Below are 22,558 nucleotides of genomic sequence, written 5' to 3' on the forward strand. Positions count from 1 at the left end.
TCAAACTCAAGGAGTGAAATTTGGTATTCCTGTCACTGATATGAATGAAGAAGTCAAAGTTGGTGGAAAATAGTTTATTCAAGCTGGAAATGGAATTCTCACACCATTGTTTCAGAAATTTACTTTCGTCCCAGGCCTCGCAAATCCACAGGGTGATTCCCTTTCATTGAGAACAATACAATTAACAGCTTATACGTTAGGTTAAGTCAGTGGCGGCTAATGTTAGTGTTGCAGCGTTGCGCAATGACCAAAGTATTCAAAAAATATATTATTAGCAATAGTAGTAAAGAACAGAAAAAAATGCTTTCTAATACTCCCATATACGAGGCCTGTCTAAAATGTATCCGACCTTAATTTTTTCAACGCAAAATAGTGATTCTCAGGCGGCGCCAACGTGCACGGTGGAAGGAGGAACCTTAATGCGTATGCTTGAATTTTTTCACCGCGTTCGCGTGTGCCAGTCGTGAGCTGGTGGTCGCGAGGTGAGGTGCTGTTGGTAGTGTTCGTCGGATTTAGTGTTTCTCGCAAGATGACTGAACGAATTGAGCAAAGATACTACATCAAATTCTGTCAAAGGCTGGGTGATTCTCAAAGCCAAAAAATTCGTAAGATTCAGCAGGTGTTTGGAGAAGATGCGATGGGTGTAACACAAATTAAACAATGGTTCAACCGATTCAAAGATGGCCGCACATCAGTCGAGAGTGAGCAGCGTAGCGGGAGGCCCCAAACTGCTCGGAATGCAGCTGTTGTTGAACGGGTGCGAAATTTGGTGATGGCAGATCGCCGTTTGACAGTGCGGGAGATTGCAGAAGATGTTGGAGTGAGTAACGATTCTGCACATGCAATTTTGCGTGACGATTTGAACATGAAACGAGTCGCTGCTAAATTTGTACCCAAGTTGTTGTCTCAGGAACAAAAAGACACCCGTTTTGACGTTGCACAGGACCTTCTGGACACCACCAATACTGATCCTGGGTATCTGAATTCCGTGATAACTGGAGATGAGTCATGGGTGTACGGGTACGACCCAGAAACAAAACAGCAATCGTCTCAATGGAAGCATCCCGATTCTCCAAGGCCGAAGAAAGCGCGGCAGGTGCGAAGCAAAATCAAGGTGTTGCTGACTGTTTTCTTCGATGCCTGTGGAATTGTGCATCACGAGTACGCACCGGAAGGACAAACAGTAAAAAAGGAGTATTATCAAGATGTTCTCAGGCGACTCCGTGACGCAGTCCGGCGCAAAAGACCAGACATGTGGACAGCGAAGAATTGGCACGTCCATCATGACAACGCCCCAGCACATTCATCCCAATTGATCCACACGTTCTTAGCCAAACATGGAATTACAACCATTCGCCAACCTCCCTACTCTCCAGACCTGGCTCCTTGTGACTTCTGGTTGTTTCCAAAATTGAAGACGCCTCTAAAGGGATCCCGTTTTGAGAGTAGAGAAGACATAATGCGGAACACGACGACGGAGCTGAACAACATTCCAAAAGAAGACTTCCAGCGGTGTTTCCAGCAGTGGAAGGATCGGTGGGCTAAGTGTGTGGAAGCACAAGGGGCCTACTTTGAAGGGGATTAGGGTCCCAAATCTGTCAGGTATTCGCAACTATTTTTCTGGCCAAAGGTCGGATACTTTTTAGACAGCCCTCGTATACTTTAAATAATATATTTTTTACTTCTGTAACTGGCTATTCCGTTAATCTGTTTTAAAAAGCGAAAAATAAATAATCCGTCATAGAGTCTCTAATTTATATTACGTTCCAGTGAGCATACAATGATCAGATTCCTTCAGCGTCGCAATTGGAGCGAATGTTGTCTCCTTTCCCCTCTGCAACACAGCACGGTTTCCAGTGAACGAGAAGGTTTTTCGCGCTAAATAAAATTTCTGAATTTTATTTCACTAGCAATTAACAAATGGTATTTGTTTTTATGCGTTCATATTTTTAAATTAGGGGACTATACTGAAGGAAATAAATATAATCACAATTAAAGTGATTGCAGAATTACAAAATAAGAAAGAAAATATGTAGTAGAGCAGAAAACAAATGAAAGTAGACCCGCATTTACAAGTTAATTCTTAGGTTATATACTCGTAGATAATGAAGGCTTCTTCTCCAGTAATTTGTGAACCAAATATTAATAAGTCAATATGTAGAATCCCCCCTCTTTCGATAGTATTTTAGTATTACATATTTCTTTTATAAAAATAAGTATATTTTATATTCTTGATAATTTCCATATAAAACTGTATGATGGGGAACGACACGTTGAATTTGGGACCAGTTAGCAATGCTCAGGGGCGTAGCCACGAGGGGGTCCACCGGGTCCGGACCTCCCAAGAATTTCGAAACTTGACTAACATTTGTAGAGTTTTCTAACGAACTATACTTGTTTAACAGAGAAATTATTGATGTAGGCTAAATATTTTATTTTATGCCTCATCACGTACTCTTTCTTTTGTTATAAAAATAATCGTTCTATCATTCTTTCTAAAAATATAGGTGACAATAATTAAGAATTACTTATTGTCTTTTCGGGTGCAGTATAATACACGTTCGATATTACCTAGACGTATTAGACCTGCCTCAAATACTTTGGACCCCTCCCAGCAAACATTTCTGGGTGTAGAACTGGCAATGCTGTTTGTTTTGACGTTCTTTGACTTTTCGCTTCTGTTACATGCTGATCCTACATCTGGCGGGTTTCAAGGTTTGCTTTCCAGAACGTATAACATTGAGAAGCATTGTTTCGCTTCATGTGGAAGTATATTGTGTTCATCGTGCATTGCGTAACAACCAAGACTGATGATTTGGAATGTAGTTTTTTTTTCTTTTACGCACATGTGTGTGTGTGTGTGTGTGTGTGTATGTGTGTTGATGTATGAATATGTGACATTCGCAATTCATATAGCAGTACCTTTTTTGTATCAGCTCTTTTGGTTATTAGTTATTAGATTTAATTTTATTGTGTGTGCTTTAATACTGCAAATAACTTACAAATTCTGAATGAATTGTACGTAAATAACTTAATACACTTCTGTAAATAACTTACAGAACCATGACTTCTGTAAATAAATTACCAAAAAAATACCCAACTTTCAACTAAGGAAAAACTTGCAATTAAGGCTTAGACAAAACAAGCAAAGGGCAATTCAGGAGAATTTTCGGAAAATCCGGTTTAAATTTACAGGACATCACATGGCAGTAATGTTGTTCGCACTAGATAAATTTCCACAATTTATTTTCAATTTTCCCAGATAAACTGTGAATAAAGTTTGTTCTTTACATTTTTTATAACACTAATCTCTGCTCTACTAGTGCTGGCAGCAAAAGTAGAACATATGGACAATGGTCTTTCGCAGGTCAAAATGTAGTTCCGGAGGTAAAATATCCCCCATTCGGATCTCCGGGAAGGGGATGGCTTGGGAAGGACTATTGGACGAGAAAGTAATAATGGGGGGAAGACAGACAAAGAAAGAAAGACAAGGAAGAGCAAAAGGTTTAGGATAGGGACATGGAACGTACGTACTATGTTACAGGGAGGAAAATTAGAAAATTTTAAAGAAGAAATGAAACAAAATAATTTAGATTTGGTAGGCGTTTGTGAAGTTAGATGGAAAGATAATGGGGTATTGAACAGTGAAGGATATAGAATGTTTTACTCAGGTAATGAAAAGGGCGGTCATAATGGCGTAGGAATAATTATTGGAAAGCACTTAAAGGAGAAGGTAGTGAAAGTAGAATTTATTGATGATGGAGTTATGATGTTAAGACTTAAAGGGAAAACGAAGGATCTAGTAGTGATACAGACATATGCACCGACGACTTCGCATGCAAATGAAGAAGTAGAGGAAAATTATGAGAAAATAGAAGAAATTATAGATAAGGAGAAGAAGGGTGCATTCATAATTCTAATGGGAGATTTCAATGCAGTTGTGGGAGAAAAACAGGAAGGTAGTATCGTATGCAAATATGGTTTAGGCGAAAGAAATGAAAGGGGAGAGGGACTGGTGAATTTCTGTGGACAGAATTCACTAGTAATTGGGAACACTTGGTTCAATCAGCACAAGAGAAGAAGATATACATGGAAATCACCAATAGACGGCGGAAGATTTCAGATAGACTATGTTATGATTCAGGAAAGGTATCGGAATAGCTTAAAGAACGCGAAGACCTTTCCAGGGGCTGATATTTTCTCTGATTATAATCTTGTGCTGGCCGCAGTAGATATTCAACTGAAAAATGTAGGTAGAAGAAAAGTAGGTAACAAAGTGTTGAATACTGAAAAGTTGAAAAACGAGGAAATAAGAAATCTTTTCGTTGAAAAATTCGAAGAAAAATGTTCAAACGAGGAAAGGATAGGCGCAGGTAGTAACGCACGGTGGGAACATATTAAACGTTGCTTACAGCAGGCTGCAGAAGAAGCAGTAGGTTACCGCGAACACAAAACTGCTAAAAAAAAAAAAAAAACATGGGTTACAGAGCAGATGTTGCAGAAAATGAGGGAGAGGAAGATGTGGAAACACGTTGATACAGAAGAGGGCAGGAAGATGTACAGAAAGTTAAATAATGAATTACGAAGAGAAACAGACAGAGCGAGGGAAGAGTTTTACAAAAGAAAATGCGAGGACATAGAAGAATTAGAAAGAGTTGGGAAATATGAGGAAATGTATAAGGAGGTGAAATCTATGGAAATTCGGAGGAAACAAGGGAGTATTATGATGGCAGTAGAAAATAAGAATAGGAAGGTAGTCAGCGAGGGAAATGAGGTCATAGGAAGGTGGATAGAATACGTTGAAGACTTATATGAAAGTAGGGATAGACCGTGTAGCCTAAATGTTGAAGTAGAAAATGAAGTAGGCGAGGATGATAAAGGATTTAGTATTCTTCGGGATGAGTTTGAAAAGGCTATATCCGAGATTAGTAATGGAAAGGCAACCGGAATAGATAACATACCAATCGAATTCATTAAAAATATAGGAGACAAGGGAAAGAAAGAATTGTTGCGACTATGCAATGAAATATATGAAACAGGAGAATGGCCAAAAGACTTTCTGAAAACGATCATGATACCGATGGCTAAGAAATCGAACCCAAAGAGATGTGAGGATTATAGAACTATTAGTCTCATATCTCATGCAGCTAAAATTCTGCTCAGAATACTGAACAGAAGGTTATATGGAAGAACAAATAAAGATGTTGAGGAGGAGCGCAGTTCGGGTTCAGAAGAGGCAAGGGCACAAGAGATGCTATTGGATTATTAAGGGCGATCGGTGAAAGATTTATAGAAAAAGGGAAAGAGGTGTATGTTGTATTTATTGATCTAGAAAAGGCTTTTGACCGCGTGAATTGGGAATTGTTGTTTGGAGTTCTAACAAAGATAAGGTTGGAATGGAAAGATAGGAGACTCATAAGAAACTTATACATGAACCAACAAGTAAATGTTAGGATAGGGGAAGAACTGACGGAAGAGAGTGCAATTGGAAGGGGAGTTCGACAAGAATGCTTCCTCTCGCCAACACTATTTAATGTCTATCTAGAAGAGATAGTGAAAAAGAGCCTACATGATGATGATGGCATTTCGGTAGGAGGTAGAATGATTAGATGTATAAGATTTGCAGACGATATGGCGCTTCTTGCAGAATCTGAAAAGAAAATCAATAAAATGTTAGAAAAAATGAGAAAGGTCTTTGAAGAATATGGGATGAAAATAAATGTTAGAAAGACAAAAGCCATGGTGATTGGAACGAAGGGGTCTGTGTCAAATATAAAAGTAGGAGGGGAGAAAATAGAACAAGTGAATAGTTTTCGATACCTGGGTAGTATCCTTAGTAATGACATGAAATGCGAACGTGAAATAAAAGCAAGGATAGGAATGGCGAAAGAAGCCTTTAGGAGGAAGAAAAGTCTGTTTTGTGGGACCTTGAATAAAGTGTTGAGAAAAAGACTCATAAAATGCTTCGTGTGGAGTGTTGTACTGTATGGGGCGGAAACGTGGACATTACGTAAAGGTGACGAAAATCGACTGGAAGCCTTCGAAATGTGGGTGTGGAGAAGAATGGAAAGAATTAGTTGGGTAGAGCGGAAAACGAATGAGAGAGTGTTAGAAATGGTGGGTGAGAAAAGAACTTTTAGATATTATTAGGAAGAGGGAGAGAAACTGGTTGGGACATTGCCTAAGAAGAGATTTATCATGAGGGACGTCCTAGAGGGTATGGTGGAGGGAAAGAGAGGGAGGGGGCGATGGAGACTACAATTAATGGATGATATTAAAACAGAAAGATCATACGTGAAGACGAAAAGGTTAGCGGAGGACCGTGGAGCATGGAAGCTTCTCAGCTGCGGCAAGTGACCTGCCAATAAAGGCAGAATACCTATGATGATGATGAATCTCTGCTACGAACTCTCTTCAGTCTACGCTGAAGAGGAATTCGGATCACTGTCAGGGGCTGAGTTCGCTAGAATGAATTGTTAGCAAGAGAAATTATTTAGTGAATCTACAAAACTTCTGAAATTAATATTAACTGTACCTATGGCGTCAGCAAAAGAAGAAAAGCTTTTTTTCCACATCAAAAAGAATTGACACTTTCAAGGAATTGAATGTCCCAAGAAAGGTTATCACCAATGGTTATGTTTTCCATCGAAAGAGACCTGACAACAAGAATACCAGAGTTCAACCAGCATGTATTAGGCAGATTTGCTCCAATCAAAGAGAAGATAATGAACTTACTAATTAAATAAGGTGATTAATCGGATAAAATGTTCTGCATTTTTTTACTTTTTAAAAACATAATTTTATTTAATTTCACATGTCACATAGCATTTGCATCTAAAGTTATGCTGATTAGTCAATGAGTCCACTTTATATCTTCTGTCTCTTATCGTTCGTACTGCAACACCCGAAACCACAATCCACCGACCGCCACTGGGTTAAGTTAGTTTAATGTTATACAGATGAATACTTGCTTCTTGTTTCAACAAAGCAGTGGACATTATATATATTGTCACCTCATTTCAAGTTTTTTAAGTAAATAGGCTGTATAATAATCACACTTGAACTCCATGTACATATTATGTACAGAGAATGTACTATGTTTTCTTTACATATTTTTTAAAATTAAATAGCAATGGAGTCTTTAAATAACTTTTGTACGTCTAATATTCTCATAAATACTGTTATTTCTGTGACTCATTGGATGCCGATGGAGATAGGGGAGTGGTTTCGGATATTTAGCTTTGAATCACGAGGCGCAATCTATCGTGGTTTCGAGTCCGACTCAAGATGGACAGTTTTAATTATTCTCGATATTTCTGCGTTCATGTTCCTGTATAATTGGTAGTCATGTAAGGATGTGGAAACTGAAGCTAATAATTAAAAAAAAAGTGATCGATCGGTTAAAGTTTGGTGAGAAGCTAAACAAACAAAATATAATACGTAAAAAGTATTTACTGTTGTGTTGTATTTATGTCAGCCTAAAACATAGTGGTGACAGCAGGGACGTATCCAGGACGGACTTCTGGGGGGGCGGTGGGTTGTAATACTCCTACTTAGAGCTACACAGAGAAAAATCCGTTCTTCGGACAGCGGTATATTGTACAAATATACGGTATCCTCTTGCTTACTATAGAAATCAGTACGGAGCATACGTTATACGTATGCTACATAGGCACTGCCCTTAGATGTTACATCATGCCGTTGCAGGATGTCTGACATCTAACAGTTTTCCGTATATCACATGCATATACTTATGTTACCTTCGTCAGCTATATGATAAATACGTCCATTTGTATCTGAGATCCTGACCTCCTACATTGTTTCATACGGAAAGTACGTATAGATGGAACACTTATACAGAAAGTGTTATAAAGCGCGTTTTCAGTTATACGTCTGTTGTACGTTAAGTCCAAAAACTACAGGAATTACTAATGTAACCTATCTTTTTAAGTACGCCACCTACATTTTTTTCCTCAGTGTACTTTCAAGAGCTTCAAACTTTGGGATGGGTTATATATAAAATAAGAGTTTCCTCTTCTGGGGGGGGGGGAGAAATATTGCACTGAATAGATGTAAGTGGGTGGATAACAATTTCGTCGTATCAGAGGCGACGACTTCTTTCGCTACGGAATTTAATCGTTGACTCAGCGGCTGAAGACTTAAGTTATTTTGATTAACCAGAAATTGTAGATTTAGTTTTTGACCTTTGGAAATTGCGCATGTGGGACAGACGTTCCATTTCATCAAGTTTTTTTTAAAAATACATATATCTAGATTGTCATTCAAACAAGCCTCATTTCATTATGATAGTTTAAAATTTATTTTCAACTTACCTGTCGTTGAGAGGGAACCAACCCAGCAACAGGGATCTGGCGTTGGCTTCTCAACCTTTCTTGCTCCTCTTTCAAGAGGGCCTTCTGGAGGCGAATTTGTTGTTTCACGGTTAGATAAGCCTTTTCTACATCTCGAAACGCTTGCGAGTTCACTGTGTAAAGAAGGAAACGGAAGAAAGCACATATAAGTTTCAAATACTCACCAATAGCGTACCATTTTGTAATATTCAAATATCATTAACTCGTTCTGCTGTATAGTGCAGGGGCATAAGAAAATATTTCCTAGCCCGTGAGATTTTGAATGAAAACATATTGGGACTTATCGCGATGTATTTGTAATAAAGCATATAACATGTACTACTAGGTGTTTTGCCTGATTCCATTGCAGACGGACTGTATGACGTCATGATTTCAAGATGGCCGCCAGAATAGACAATAATATGTTTTTCGTCTGTAACTCGTTTATGGTTAATTAACACACAACGCGATATATATATATATATATATATATATATATATATATATATATATATATATATATATGTGTGTGTGTGTGTGTGTGTGTGTGTGTGTGTAAACCAGCAGATCTTCGCACGGCAAATGCAGGAATTCTATATGATTTCAAAATATATATGATGTAAAAAATTTACCAATTAAGCTTGAAGTTAACAGCATCAGGAATGTCATTATACATCTCAGCGACCATAACATCTATGGATTTAACGCGGTCGTTTTCGATTATTTTGACATTTCACATCCTCCTCCACCTTCCCTCGTAAAAACCGTTCGAATCATTGTACTCGCTGCATTAACCTATATTTTGGAAGGTGAATATTCTAGTACCAATGCGAAGGGCATCTTCAGCAACTCCCTACTTTCTTGACCAATGAGTACCAGGGTTGATATGGTATGAAGGAAGCTGATTGGCTCTGTAGGTCACGAATACGTTGATCTCGATGTCGCAAAGTGAAGTATGTTAGTGACCTACTGTGCTTAGTATTAGTTACCTATAGTTGGTATTAGTGACCTACAGAGCCTACGAGCCTACTAGTTCTCTACATACCCATATCGACCCTGGTACTCACCAGCCAAGAAAGTAGGAAGTCAACGATGCATTGGGTGGACATGCCCTTTACCAATGACAACACTGAAAATTATTTGCTGGATTATTTATTACTTACCGGTGGTTAACTTTACATGCAATATTCTAAGAAGATTGCAAATTTCTACGTGTTTGATGTTTTGCCTATATTATTTTAACATATGACCATAAATTCTTTCTTATTTTATAATTAACACGTAAAAATATTACGTAGAGAAAACTTCACAGATCATCCTCCAAGTCCAAGGGTTATTCATCATCGTCTGCAAATACCACTGTTATCGCAGATCTCTTCATCGCCACCACACTTACATATTTCTGAACACGGTAAAGTCCATATTTTACACATGTAATTTACAACACAACGTCCTTTCCCACAACCACAACGTACTAATTCCAGTAACCAATCTGGTGCGCATGGCATCGAACTCATCATAGGAGAACACTTGTTTCCAGATTTCTCTCATCCATACTGTGATGATTCTGGGAAGTTTGGGTATTGCTTATCAGCATGCATCACTCCAAACTTGATAATGTACTCTTAAAATATGTGGTGTCAGGGAGGATTTTTAAATGTAAATTTCACTTTGCACATCTTTTGTTGAAAACATCCACCAGCACAATTCACCTATGTCTGATATTTTTTTTCTTTCAAGTAAACTTGGCAAAAGAATTCCTCGACTAGTTGCTCATGTTCTTGTTTAAATTCTTCTAGAGGGGCCGCGGTGGCTCAGTGGTAGAGCGTTCACCTCTGGTGCTTGGGGTCCCGGGTTCGATCCCAGCCCCCACCAAGTGAACTTTGTGGTGGACAAACACCGTGTGCGTGGGTTTTCTCGGGGTTCTCCCACTTTCTTCATTCCACCATTTCATTCATTACTCATCATCACCGTCTCCTTTAGCCTAACCGGCATAACCGTCGGACGTAAAACTCAAAGATTTATTTTTCTTCTAGAGATTTAAGTGAAGTGCCAAAGCCTGAAGAACTTCTTTTTCTGCTGTTTGGGAAACTTTCCCAAAAGATAGTTTGCTTTTATTCTTGAAAAACTCTGTAATATCACTGCCCGAAAATGCGCGAAGAGCTAACAATGTCTGAACTTTTGTAGACCCTATTCTGAAATAAACAAGATTGTTATCAATAAATAATTTATTAGCACCAAATCCAACGACAAACATAGAGTCTTTCGGAAAATGTTGCGACCACCACAGTGAAAGGATGTAAACGTCGTATCTGGTGAAGGCAGGGTAGTAAAATGACGTGAGATATACAATGAATGTAGAATAATTTTTGTATCAGCTTTCGATTGAGTGTTTTGAAGTTCTCTAACCTCATTTCCATCGATGACTTCGCTTCATTCTTCCAACTATCAGTTTTTGTTTAATCTTTCGTGATGGAATATGCCTTTATTTGCGAGAAATTATATTAACTCATCCATAGTTTTTGAATGAGACAAGAGAGATCTTATTGGCAATCTTTGGATATTGGTAGAATCTGTAATTTTGTACTCGACAGGTATTTTTTCACAGAAAGTAGAAGAGAACAGAAATTTAATTTGAATAAAAAACAAAACAACTGAGAAAACTTAAAACTATGACTATAACTCTGAAACGTTAAGATATAAAAAAATATAACTTTTTCTCTACCTTTTTTTCATTCAGAACAAAAAAATGTTATCTACAAAATTTGCAGAGAATTAACCATAAAGAGTTACAGACGAAAAAAGATAGTAGTATCTATGCTGGCAGCCATCTTGAAATTATGACGTCATACAGCCCTCTACAATGAAATCAGGTCAAGCACCTGGTAGCACCTGATTATATGCTTCATTTCAAATACATCGCGATAAGTCTCAATATTTCTTCATTCAAAATCCCATGGGATTATATATGCCCCTGGACTAATACATGTAATAGCTCAGTTTATACGACTCCGACAGTTAGGTTGATTGAGCACTCATATTATCTGGATTCTTTCTTTAATTACAAAACATCGGACTTGTCTTTTACACATGATCTATATCAGGTATTGTTTCGGTCTTTGCTCACTTCAGATTTTAACTTTCTACGAGACCCAAAATCAATTACTTTTACCCATAAGAGATGGCTTATTTAAAGCTATTTAAAAACTAAAACATTGTATGGTCATGGGATGTTCATGGGGAGAATTAACGCTACTTCCCTCCCGTAAGTACGCTCTTCTATTAATATCAGAGTGAAGCCAATGTGTTTGAGGAGAAGAAGAGGTCACCCCCGGCGACAGAAGCATACAACCCCGAAACAAAGATAGCGGAAAAACTTTAACTGATAAAACACAACTTTCAAATCACAGCACAAGTAACAATTGAAACAGTTCGTAGTTTTCTTTAAAGTTTTATACACTTCCAAAAATTAAGAACGGAGAGTAAGCTTCACAGCTGTCTCTCTCACAAGTGGTATAAATCGATGAAACTCAAACAATGAATAGAAAGTAATGCTACCGTATAATACAAGAAACAACAGAGAGAAACACGTGATTAAGAGAACCGGAATGACACTTTTATAAGGAAACAATAACTTATACTGAAACCACTTCGAGTCATAATGGTCTCCCATACAATCATCATGGATAGGAATCCATGCTTGTCAACGTGCTTTTATGCTGCTCACAAGCTTGACATTCAGTTATTTTGCTATGGAGTTCCATTACTCCACCAGGGCTATTGAAGACTGCAGGATGGTCTTTGTTGTATCTAGATGTGCTTCACACATTGTTGGGTCGGAATTCAAGTCAGGGGAATGGGCAGGCCACTTAATTTGCCGATATCCTCCCGTTCTAGGAGCTTCGCCATTTGTACTGTTCAATGAGGTCGCACATTATGGTCCATGAAGATTATGCCTGAGCCGACTGTATCTCAGAAAAGACGCACATGGAGAAGTACTGCAGCGTGACAATAAAATTAAGTGGTGAGTGTAGCGCTTTCAAAAATTGCGAGGTCGATATGCTCATGCAACAATATTCCTCTCTAGAACCTGAACAACAAGAAAGCCTGAACAGCTTGAACAACCATTTTTTCAATGTTATTGGGTTTATTTCGTGTTCCATCCGCTTACCAGATGAGAGTTATTACTCAGAGTGAATGTGTTCTCATCTGAGAAGAGTCTCCTCGTTCCAGTCACGATCTTCTTGGCACTACTATAAGTGATGCTACCGATGTGAAGCTGTCAACAGAACACAACATAATGACCGTCTAGCAAAGAGACAACCCCGATGTGTAGTCGACGTGCTACTGTAAAGTTTGATATCGGATGCCTTGCAGATCTGTTAAATGTGATTGTAATTGCACCTGCTGTTTGACATCAGTCCCTTCTTGCCTGTTGGATAATATATTGGTTGCCCGCTACTGTAACTGATCGTGGTCGACCATCTCTTCCTCGAACAGCATTGCTTGTAGTTTGGAACGCTCCTCCATGCACGTTAATAATGCTGTTGGCAATACTAAACTCTCGTCATACTTCGATCTTATTCCAGTTTCCTGATGATTCTTTCCTGTGTAACGTCATCCGAATGTTATTTCTGGGCCGAGGCCGCGGTGGCTCAGTGCTAGACTGTTCACCTCTGGCGCATGGGGTCCTGAGTTCAAACACTGCTCCCGCCAAGTGAACTTTGTGATGGACAAACACCGTGTCCGTGGGTTTTTCGGGGTTCTCCCGTTTCCTCCCACTTTCTTCATTCCGCCATTTCATTCATTACTCATTATCACCGTCTTCTTTAGCATAGCCGGCATAACCATGGGACTTAAAACTCAAAAATTTTATTTCCGGGCCATGTTATTGTAAGTAACGCCACATTATGCATTTTAACAGCTTTCTGACTGGATATACTGTCTCGTTCCTTTCATCCAACTGCTGTGTGTTGCGGAGCAGATTCATTTGGTGCATTAATCACGCTGACGTCACTTCATACAATGTCTTGGTCTGTGTGTACGTGTAGGAGAGCTCTAGCAACAATACATTAAATGTCAGGCTTTCATTAAATTCCACCAAATACGCAAGATTTTATGTTGCTTCATCTATTTCATCCTTAACTTTAGCACATTACTCTATTTCTCTACATTTCGTTTCTTTAAAACTTTTTACACGAAAAATTATTAAACGATGGACTCACACAGATCAGAACGGAATGGTGCATCCACTCAATGGTAAGAAGGCATAGACTGACCACTCTCTGGGAAGACTCGTACCAACTACCCGCCAATCATACAACGATATTCTCTACTGAAAGCAGAGCCGGATCCTGAATCCTGCGTTCACAAAAGTCGCCAAGTGAAGAGGGCGCCGAACTGGGAAAGGAATTTTGTGTATTAAATGTGAATATCTGTTAGAGAAAATGTTGTAATGAAAATTGTTCAAATAGCTTCAATAAAAAGTATTGTACAGGCTTAGGTACAGATAAATTACGTCAAAAGGACATAAAGTCTAATTTTTACGTGGTTGGCTGTAAAATACACCTGTATAATTGAAATGAACTCGTACAACAGTTGGTGTCAATGCCACATAGTCTAGTAGCTTAGCAGCATAAAAGGGCCGAATTGTGCAAAATGTGATACCAACATGCCACTTTCAGGGATGATAGGCCTATTAATAAGAAGTAAATCCTGATATAGAACCACCTCGGTGGGGGTCTTGTTTTAGGTATATGACGTCATCAATATGGCCGCCAACGAATTTCGACTTAACTGAGTTTGAAAATGTATAACTCCTTACCATTGAAGGTAGGAACTTCGTTTCTCCTTTATTTTGCAGAGAATACATTGTACCTCTATTGTCATTATAAATACTTGCCTTATTATGCCGCCATTTTTAAATATGGCGTCTCAAACTGGAAAAAATGTTTATTTTCAAACGAGTTTCTTTGTTTTATAGCAAATAACTTTGAAACTGCTATGGTTATGGAAAACTACATTGAAATAATCGTCAAAGGTCATATCAATAGCTTTCGAACGCGAAAAGAATCGTTTATGTATCTCAACAAATAACTGAGATAATAATTTTTTTGTAGGACTAAAGGTAGAACTTTCGTGAATAATGTTCGAATGTATCCGTAGATGTAGTTATATGGTATTTGTAGTTCCATTGGCCATTTGATAATAGGAACATAGTACCGCTACCAGTATGTTCCTTTTAAAGTGGAGAATAGCAAATCACAAGTGTTTCTCTTTTGTCCGTGCTGAAAACAATTTATAACGTCATAAATTCAAGATGGCCGCCGCGGTTTATTTCCGGTACGAGAAATGGGAATTTCTCGCCACAAAAAAATAATAGAAACATGCAATAACCACCAATCTCTTTCTTTGGATGTGAAGAATCTTGACATAACATGTGATTGGCTCCCCTTTGTGCCTAGAAGCCAGTATATGACGTCAAAAACACAGTATGGCGCCATGGCTTACGTACAGATTATGAAAATTATTTATTCCTCGCATTAGAGAAACGATAGAAACGTACAACAACCACCAATATCATTTTTCATATGTAGAATAATACAGTAACATTAGTAATTGTCTTTCCTTTGAGGCGAAAGGCGAGTATATGACGTCATAAACCCAAGATTGCCGTCGACACAAATATATGTTATGCATAATATTACATGATTTATTTTTCTGTTTTTTGGTATTTCTAATCCTCTGTTGTTCTTGGTTTATGTTCCAGGAAACAAAACGTTATGTGTGACATAATTTCGTATGTTCTTTGACTGAGCCGTATGTTCTTTGACTAGAAAAGGAAATGGAAAGCGGTTGAGGTAGACAGCAGTACTGCAGCACTTGGCTCAGTGTCGTGCCTAAAATGGGAGTTGTGCGCTCTGTGCCAGAAGTTAACTTCAGAAAACTTAGTATGCCCCGCAGATAGTAAAAGAAGTGGGAAAACATTAAGATATGCCAGTCTCGTAAAAGATTTAAGAGAATATGAAGCAGAAATTGGACTTCCGAAAAATATAATATTCCATAGTATAAAAAATGATAGTAGTGAAACAATGCAAGTGCTTTTCCAGAACAAAGCAAATTTTCACAAATCATGCTCGCTGGCTACAGGGCAGTGGTTGGACAGAAATGCTCGTTGAAGCGAATGTCTACACATCTGGAAAAGCAGAGAGTTGTCTCAGTTATTCGCATGTTAAACGTTCACGTTATGTTCATCAGGTAACAATGGCAGCCTTATACATCCTTCTGAATAAAGCCTACTCTGAGTACGCAGATAACGCAATTCAAAATGAGCCAATTCTCACATTACATGACTGGGTAGCACTAAGACAGACTCAATCGACCCAATTCAAATTTTGGTACACGACCATGAACCTTGAATCACTTCTTCTTACTTTGCTGGACAGTATTCGATCGGTGAAATTTTCCTCCTATTGTAGTGCATTGGATCTGATTTGTCCCCTGGATGTTCGTCCTGGATCATATCAATTATGCCTGTTGGATGTCAGTATTCATAAAGTTTTGGGGAGAATTGAATGTACGAAACCCACAAGTATATGATGAATTTCAGAAAGGTAATTTTGTGGGAAGAAAGGCGAACAGTAAATATTCATACATGTCCCACGACCAGTTACATGAACAATGTATCACAATACGATATACCTAGTGTATCGTGTGTTACATTTCATGGAGCAGTATTAGCTCACATGTTGAAGCCTATTCCGGGACAGACATTTTCTATGTATTACGCTAACACATTGAAGCCATTTTTAGAAAAGTTTGCGAGTGATGTCATGAGAATGGACATAGTCTTTGACAATTATGATCCCGACAGTCTGAAAAAAGAAGAACGAGATCAATGAGGAAAAGGATCAAGAATACTTGTGAAAGACTCCACACGCACTCCCAAAAACTGGGCATTATTTTTGAATAATTCTGAAAACAAAACTGATTTATTTCGACTTCTGTGTAAACACTTGCAGAACATAAGTGATTCTGATAGTAAGAGAGATATTGTGTGTGCATGTGATGATACCGCATCAGCAAACTCTAATATGGATGTAACAAGCCTTAAGCCCTGCAAACAAGAAGAAGCAGACACACGCATGTTCTTCTTATAAGAATATCTCAATTAAAACTGTCGATTCTGATGTTGTAGTTATTGCCGTTGCTTTATTCTTTGAGCTTAATGTATCACACTTGTGGATTGAATATGGGACTGGTAAAAATAAGAGATATATTTCTGTCCATGAAATTGCATTTACAGAGTGTGACACAGTGTCCGCTTTTGGGGGTCGTGGCAAGAAAACAGCTTGGCAGGTGTGGCAAGCATTCCCTGAAATAAGGGATACATTCATCAAACTTTCAGTTACTCCTGCTGAAATTTCAGCTCAGGACTTTGCAGCTCTTCAACGCTTCACCGTACTCCTGCACGATCGCTCTAGTTCTTTACTAAATGTTAACGACTGTCGACAAAGATTAATGACGAAAAAGAATTGTTCTTGCGAAGGGATCCCACCTACAGAGGTAGCCTTATTTCAACACTTTCTGCGAGCTGCCCTGCAGGCCGGGTATTCCGGTCTCAAGCTCTCCAGAAAGTGCCCATAATACCCGAAATTTGTAAATGGGGTTGAAAGATGGTGAATCGTTTGTTATTATCCTCTGTGGTCCAGTTACTTCCAGAAGTTTCTGCGCACTGTAGAGAACTTATTCCTTGTGGTTGCACGACTCTTTGTCAACCTTCTTGCAAGTGTCAAAACTTGGGGTTAGTGTGCACTTTATTGCGTACCTACGATGGACAGTGTGATCGAGAAGATAATTTTATTGTGAGTTGATCTTGTCTAAATAAGAAATGTAATTAACGAAAGTTACTTCCTCTAGTTCTCTGAAGTACGTTTCAGATGTTAATAGTCATACTATATTACTAATATTTTCTCTTCTAAATTCTTAACACATTTAGTTGTATAACTGTTTATTGTGTTGTAAATTTATCTCTCGCTGACATACTGGTAGCGGTACTATGTTCCTATTATCAAAGGGTCAATGGAACTGCAAATACCATATAACTACATCTACGGATACATTCGAACATTATTCACGAAAGTTCGACATTTAGTCCTACAAAAAATTTATTATCTCAGTTATTTGCTGAGATACATCAATGATTCTGGTCGCGTTCGAAAGCTATTGAAATAACCTTTGACAGTTGTTTCAAGGTATTTTTCCATAATCATAGCAGTTTCAAAGTTATTTGATATAAAACATACAAAATCGTTTTGAAAATAAACATTTTTACAGTTTGAGACGCCATATTTAAAAATGGCGGCATATAAGGCAAGTATTTATAATGACAATAGAGGTACAATGTATTCTCTGCAAAATAAAGGAGAAACGAAGTTCCTACCTTGAATGGTAAGGAATTAAACATTTTTAAACTCAGTTAAGTCGAAATTCGTTGGCGGCCATATTGATGACGTCATATACCTAAAACAAGACCCCCGCCGAGGTGGTTCTATATCAGGATTTACTTCTTATTAATAGGCCTATCATCCCTGAAAGTGGCATGTTGGTATCACAGTTTGCATGATCCAGTCGCTAAGTTACTACACTAACATTCACAAGTGATGCTAGTTTGAAGAAAACTTCTCGCTGCGCAGGGAGATTTAGGAAAGATATTTTAAAGAGGGGGGAGAAAAGGAGATTTTACGAATATGAGATAAAATGTACGGGAATTTAGGTTTTCAATAGATGTTATATTAAGCACCACGGCAGTACGATTAAAGACAGCTGATTCTTTCCACAATACCACCATATGCACAAAATACAAATGAGCTGCATTCTTTCCACAATACCATATGCACAAAATACAAATGCACAACATTGCTAAAGAATGTCATTAACTAATATGCCTTTGAAATGTGAATGGATCAGCAAACAAAAGGAAGTCAAATGCATTTGTTGGTTATGGATTGGGCACTATTATCACAGTCGAAGAAAATGTATTTAAGTGTGCTCTGTCTTGTCATAAACAGTGTCCCCGCATAGTGCTTCCTTTCCTTTTCGAGATTTCGAGCTTTTTTGAAAATATTTCGGAAGGGGCTTAGGCCCCTTCAAACCGTTTTTCCGCCGAAACGAAAAATACATTTTTTTAGTTTTAAGTCTAGTATCTGCATGCATAGTTTCCTTGGAATCGCTTGTGCACCCTTTTTCGATTTTGGCCTTTGTCATTATTTTTGGAGATATTTGAATAGGGGCCGTTGCTTCCTCTGCAACCGTTTTCTCACACAAAAGGAAAAAAACCTTATTCCTTAATTTTCTATCTAGTATGTGTATACGCCTTTTCCTGCAAAATGGTTCGTGTCCTTTTGGAGATTTCGAGTTTTTTGAAAATACTTCGGGAAGGGCTTACGCCCCTTCTAACCGGTTTTTGCGCAGAAACAAAAAAGTATGGGCCACTTTATTTTGTGTCTAGTATCTACCTGCAAAATTTCGTTGAAATCGGCGTGCAACGCTTTACGGATGTTCCATGTAAGAAAAGACAAATGGAATTTTTGATCACTTCTGAGGGAAATTTTAACTTAAGTTCCTAATATCACTGGCTCACAGTCCCTGCCCACTGCTTAATGCTCACTATGCTAATGTTTATTAGTCCGTGTGTCATTCGTCAGCATTTTCGTTTCTATACTGAATCGTTTTGTTGTTTTTATTTATAATGTGTGTTTTCAATTTTCAGTAATGCTTTGTTTACTTTGTTTTTCCTATAAAAATAAAGACCAACAATTAAAAAACAAATGAAGTGGAGCATTTTATCGGAAAAGAAAGCTACGAAACTTGAAAGATCAGAGGCAAGCGAAGGCCTTTAAAAAGTGTTCTTTTTCTACTTTTGGTCAAAATTTCGAAAGTGATAATCATACAAATTTTGAGGTGGGAGAGTTTTCAATACCAGTTACTGTTAACCCTATAAAATGCATAGTGGGACACATATGGGTCATAGTGGTAAATATTCTGTGCTTTCCTACATAACGGTATGTAGTTGCTAATGCATGTTGAACCAGATTGGGAAAGTTCGAAGGTTTGTTCCTATAACTAGGCAGCGATTTTGTGAAAACTAAAATTAATGAACTTCAAAATAATAGTAAAAACAAAACATTCAAAACATCAATGTGTATCAACAAATTTAAGAAACGCTATCAACTCCGCGCTTATATATTAAATAAAGCGGACGGAAGACTTCTCATTGACACAGACAGCATCTTGAATATATGTAAAGATTTCTTGGACAATTTGCTTAACACGCAACCAAAAACTTATGGTCGTGGAGAAAGGGAAACGCATACAGCAGAACCGTATGTTCCAGAGCCTAGTCGAACAGAATTGCTATAAAGAAATTAAAGAAACACGAATTTCCGGGTGTAGAGGAAATTCCAGCTGACTTAATTTTGGATGGGGGGAAAACTAATTCTCCTTATCTCGAACAAGAAAGATTTGCCACAATAGTGATTTTCAATTTTATATATATATACTAGCTGAACCTGTGCTCTCTACACAGCGCATCATTCGCATATAAGCATAAATCTCCTTCTCATTCCTCACATTATGTACATGTCCCTTTACAGACACAAGTGAAAGACATCTTGATTTTAAAAAAAATCGGCAAGGGCTATCATAAAGGGGAGATTTTTTCGATTATTTTTTCTCAATATCTCGCACCGTTTGCAAGATTTGAGCCTACTTCCGGTTGGAGTTTCTAATTCATGTATGACCAGTCTTTTCTTTCTTCTTGCATGCAGTATGTAATAAGCAAATACATTACATACACAATTAATTATAATGTCAGTGATATGTGGTATTCATTGGGAAAAACAATCAAAAAATAGAGATTTATCTTAGACTCGAGAAATGGTTATCCTTCCTTTTTCACTATTATTTGGCCATGGAACAAACGCCTGAGACATATACAACCCCAATATACAACAATGTGGTGTTGGAATGTATAACGCATAGGATATGATACTTTCGTTTTTTTTTTAATTTCAACGCTTCCAGTGTACCCTAAAAAAATGTAATAAAGAAATAATGGTAATGTTTTTTTTAAAAAAAATATTCAATTAGAGCTGGACAATCTACGGAAAATTTCCAATCGATCAGTGAAAACGTCATCTTTCTAGAGCCTATAGTTTCCGAGATCTCATTGTCGAAAGGATTGACCACAAACATATAAACATAGTTTAAAAGAACTCGAAAGATGGAAGCACAATCCATATGCATTGATTTTAGAGAAGGCTTATTAAAATACAAAGGCTTTCAACAATAATTTTATATCATAAATTTTATGAAAAAGATATAGTTAACTAGTTTAGACTATTTAAAGTACAAAAACTTAAAATGTTTGTCTCTGTTAAACGTGAAATCACACATAACCGTAAATGAAAGATTTGAAAGCCAAAGTTATAGGTTGGAGCTCAGGCGCTTTTGATTGCTATTGTAGCATTTTAAAAGATAGGTTATGTAAAAAGTTGCATGTAACTACAGTATGTGTGACTGATCATCACGGGCAAACTGCAAAGTCAAATGAAATTATTTGATTATTTTAATGAACGAATGAATTATTTTTCGTATATACGTAGTTAGACCTTAATCCAAACTGGAATGTTATACCGTTTTTATTATATTACATACCATTTTATATCGTAAAGGTCAGAATCACCGTTATTGTAACACAGCGGTGTTTCAGCGATTGACCGTACAAATTGAAACTCCGATTAGTTAGAATTTGACAACCTGGTTTTATTACAAGCCCTGGCGAGGTTTGAGGGGAGACAGGGTAGACAGCGTCTACCCTTTAGAAATTTATATGTATTGAGCTATTCATCCTAAATTACTAACTTAAAATTTTGTAATTTAAAGATTCTGAGCTTAAAATTTCCTATAATTTGTTCTGATTTTTTAAATGCTTCGATATGAAAGACAGAAAGCAAATCGTCTCGCGAAACCATGAACAAGGAGTCACAGCCACGTGAGAAGTTAAAGTCCAAAAGACTCGCGCTGTGTAGAAGTACCTGCGAAAAGACATTTCCTGTTCTGTCTATGTTTACAGGACTGCTTGTCTTGTTTATTTTAAGCTGGAACTGTAAGTGACAGAAACAGACCACTATTTCTTCTTATTTGTTTTTATTTTAAACCATCTTTCGAGCTCCCTCTATAAAATGTTAAATTGTTATAACGTACCCTTGAAGAACATTAGTATATATATTTTGTACCTGTGCGTCTCCAACATCAGAATAAAAAAATAAGATCCCCCTAACGAAAAGTTGAGATGTATTGGAAATTCTATCACTTTTATGTTTTTCGCGAGAGTAACAAAGCTTTTACATGTTCCGGTAAATGCCCCCCCCCCCAAGATACCCTGGTTCGAATTTTGAAAAAAATAAGTGCTTCGTCTTGGTGTGTGGCCTAGACCAAGGTACCCGTGACGAAATTTTGGTAACTCGGTCCACTTGTCTGATCCCCAGGCCGCACACAGACAAACACACAAACTCTATTTTATTTATATTAGTTCTTCGCTCAATAATTGTGCAGATGAAGATTTGAAAATTACAAAAATCTGGTCATTGTAGAACTAATAAAGTATAGAAAATTTAGTATGTATCAATAAATTCTTCCATACGGCAAACTGAATGATCCACCGATATCCACATTTCCTAATACTTTTTGGTCAGATCAGCTTAAGAATGAACTTATTAACTTATGTTCCGATAGAACAAACACACCTCTCTTCCCGAATACTTGAAACATATTCTCAGTAATGAACTTCAAAGCATATATCAGGTAACAACGAAGCTGTTAAATATAGTATCGACCATTCCATCAACTTCAGTTTTTTAAAAACATTCAATGAATGCCCTGAAAAGATTGAAAACTTACGTAACGAACAGCATGACAAATTACGGACACTCTTTCTCAATTAGGGACACTTATAATAAAGAACTTGCTGTGGAGGCTTTGTAGAATACCTGAATCAAAAGAAAGAGCTGTTAATATTTCCGCCGAAATGAAGAACAGGATATGGAGCTCATTTACAAGACAGTAAAGTATTAGGTAAGGTATTTGATATTAGGTATTACGTTAGGTGTTGTAAGGTGTTTTACTTTTACCGCTTTTTTTATTTT

General features: G+C 37.6%; 1 protein-coding gene across 1 annotated transcript in view; it reads right to left on the minus strand.

Moving 5' to 3' along the window:
• Nucleotides 1–22,558, minus strand: part of LOC145667490 (uncharacterized) — a 106,454-nt gene that overhangs the window by 11,137 nt on the left and 72,759 nt on the right. Inside the window, exon 4 of the mRNA XM_081734967.1 lies at nt 8,334–8,485. Within this exon, the coding sequence (XP_081591093.1) occupies nt 8,334–8,485 (152 nt within the window). The remainder of the gene's footprint in view (nt 1–8,333; nt 8,486–22,558) is intronic.

This window comes from Thermobia domestica, chromosome 13 (genome assembly GCF_964235325.1).
Source record: "Thermobia domestica chromosome 13, izTheDome1.hap1.1, whole genome shotgun sequence".
Classification (NCBI taxonomy): domain Eukaryota; kingdom Metazoa; phylum Arthropoda; class Insecta; order Zygentoma; family Lepismatidae; genus Thermobia; species Thermobia domestica.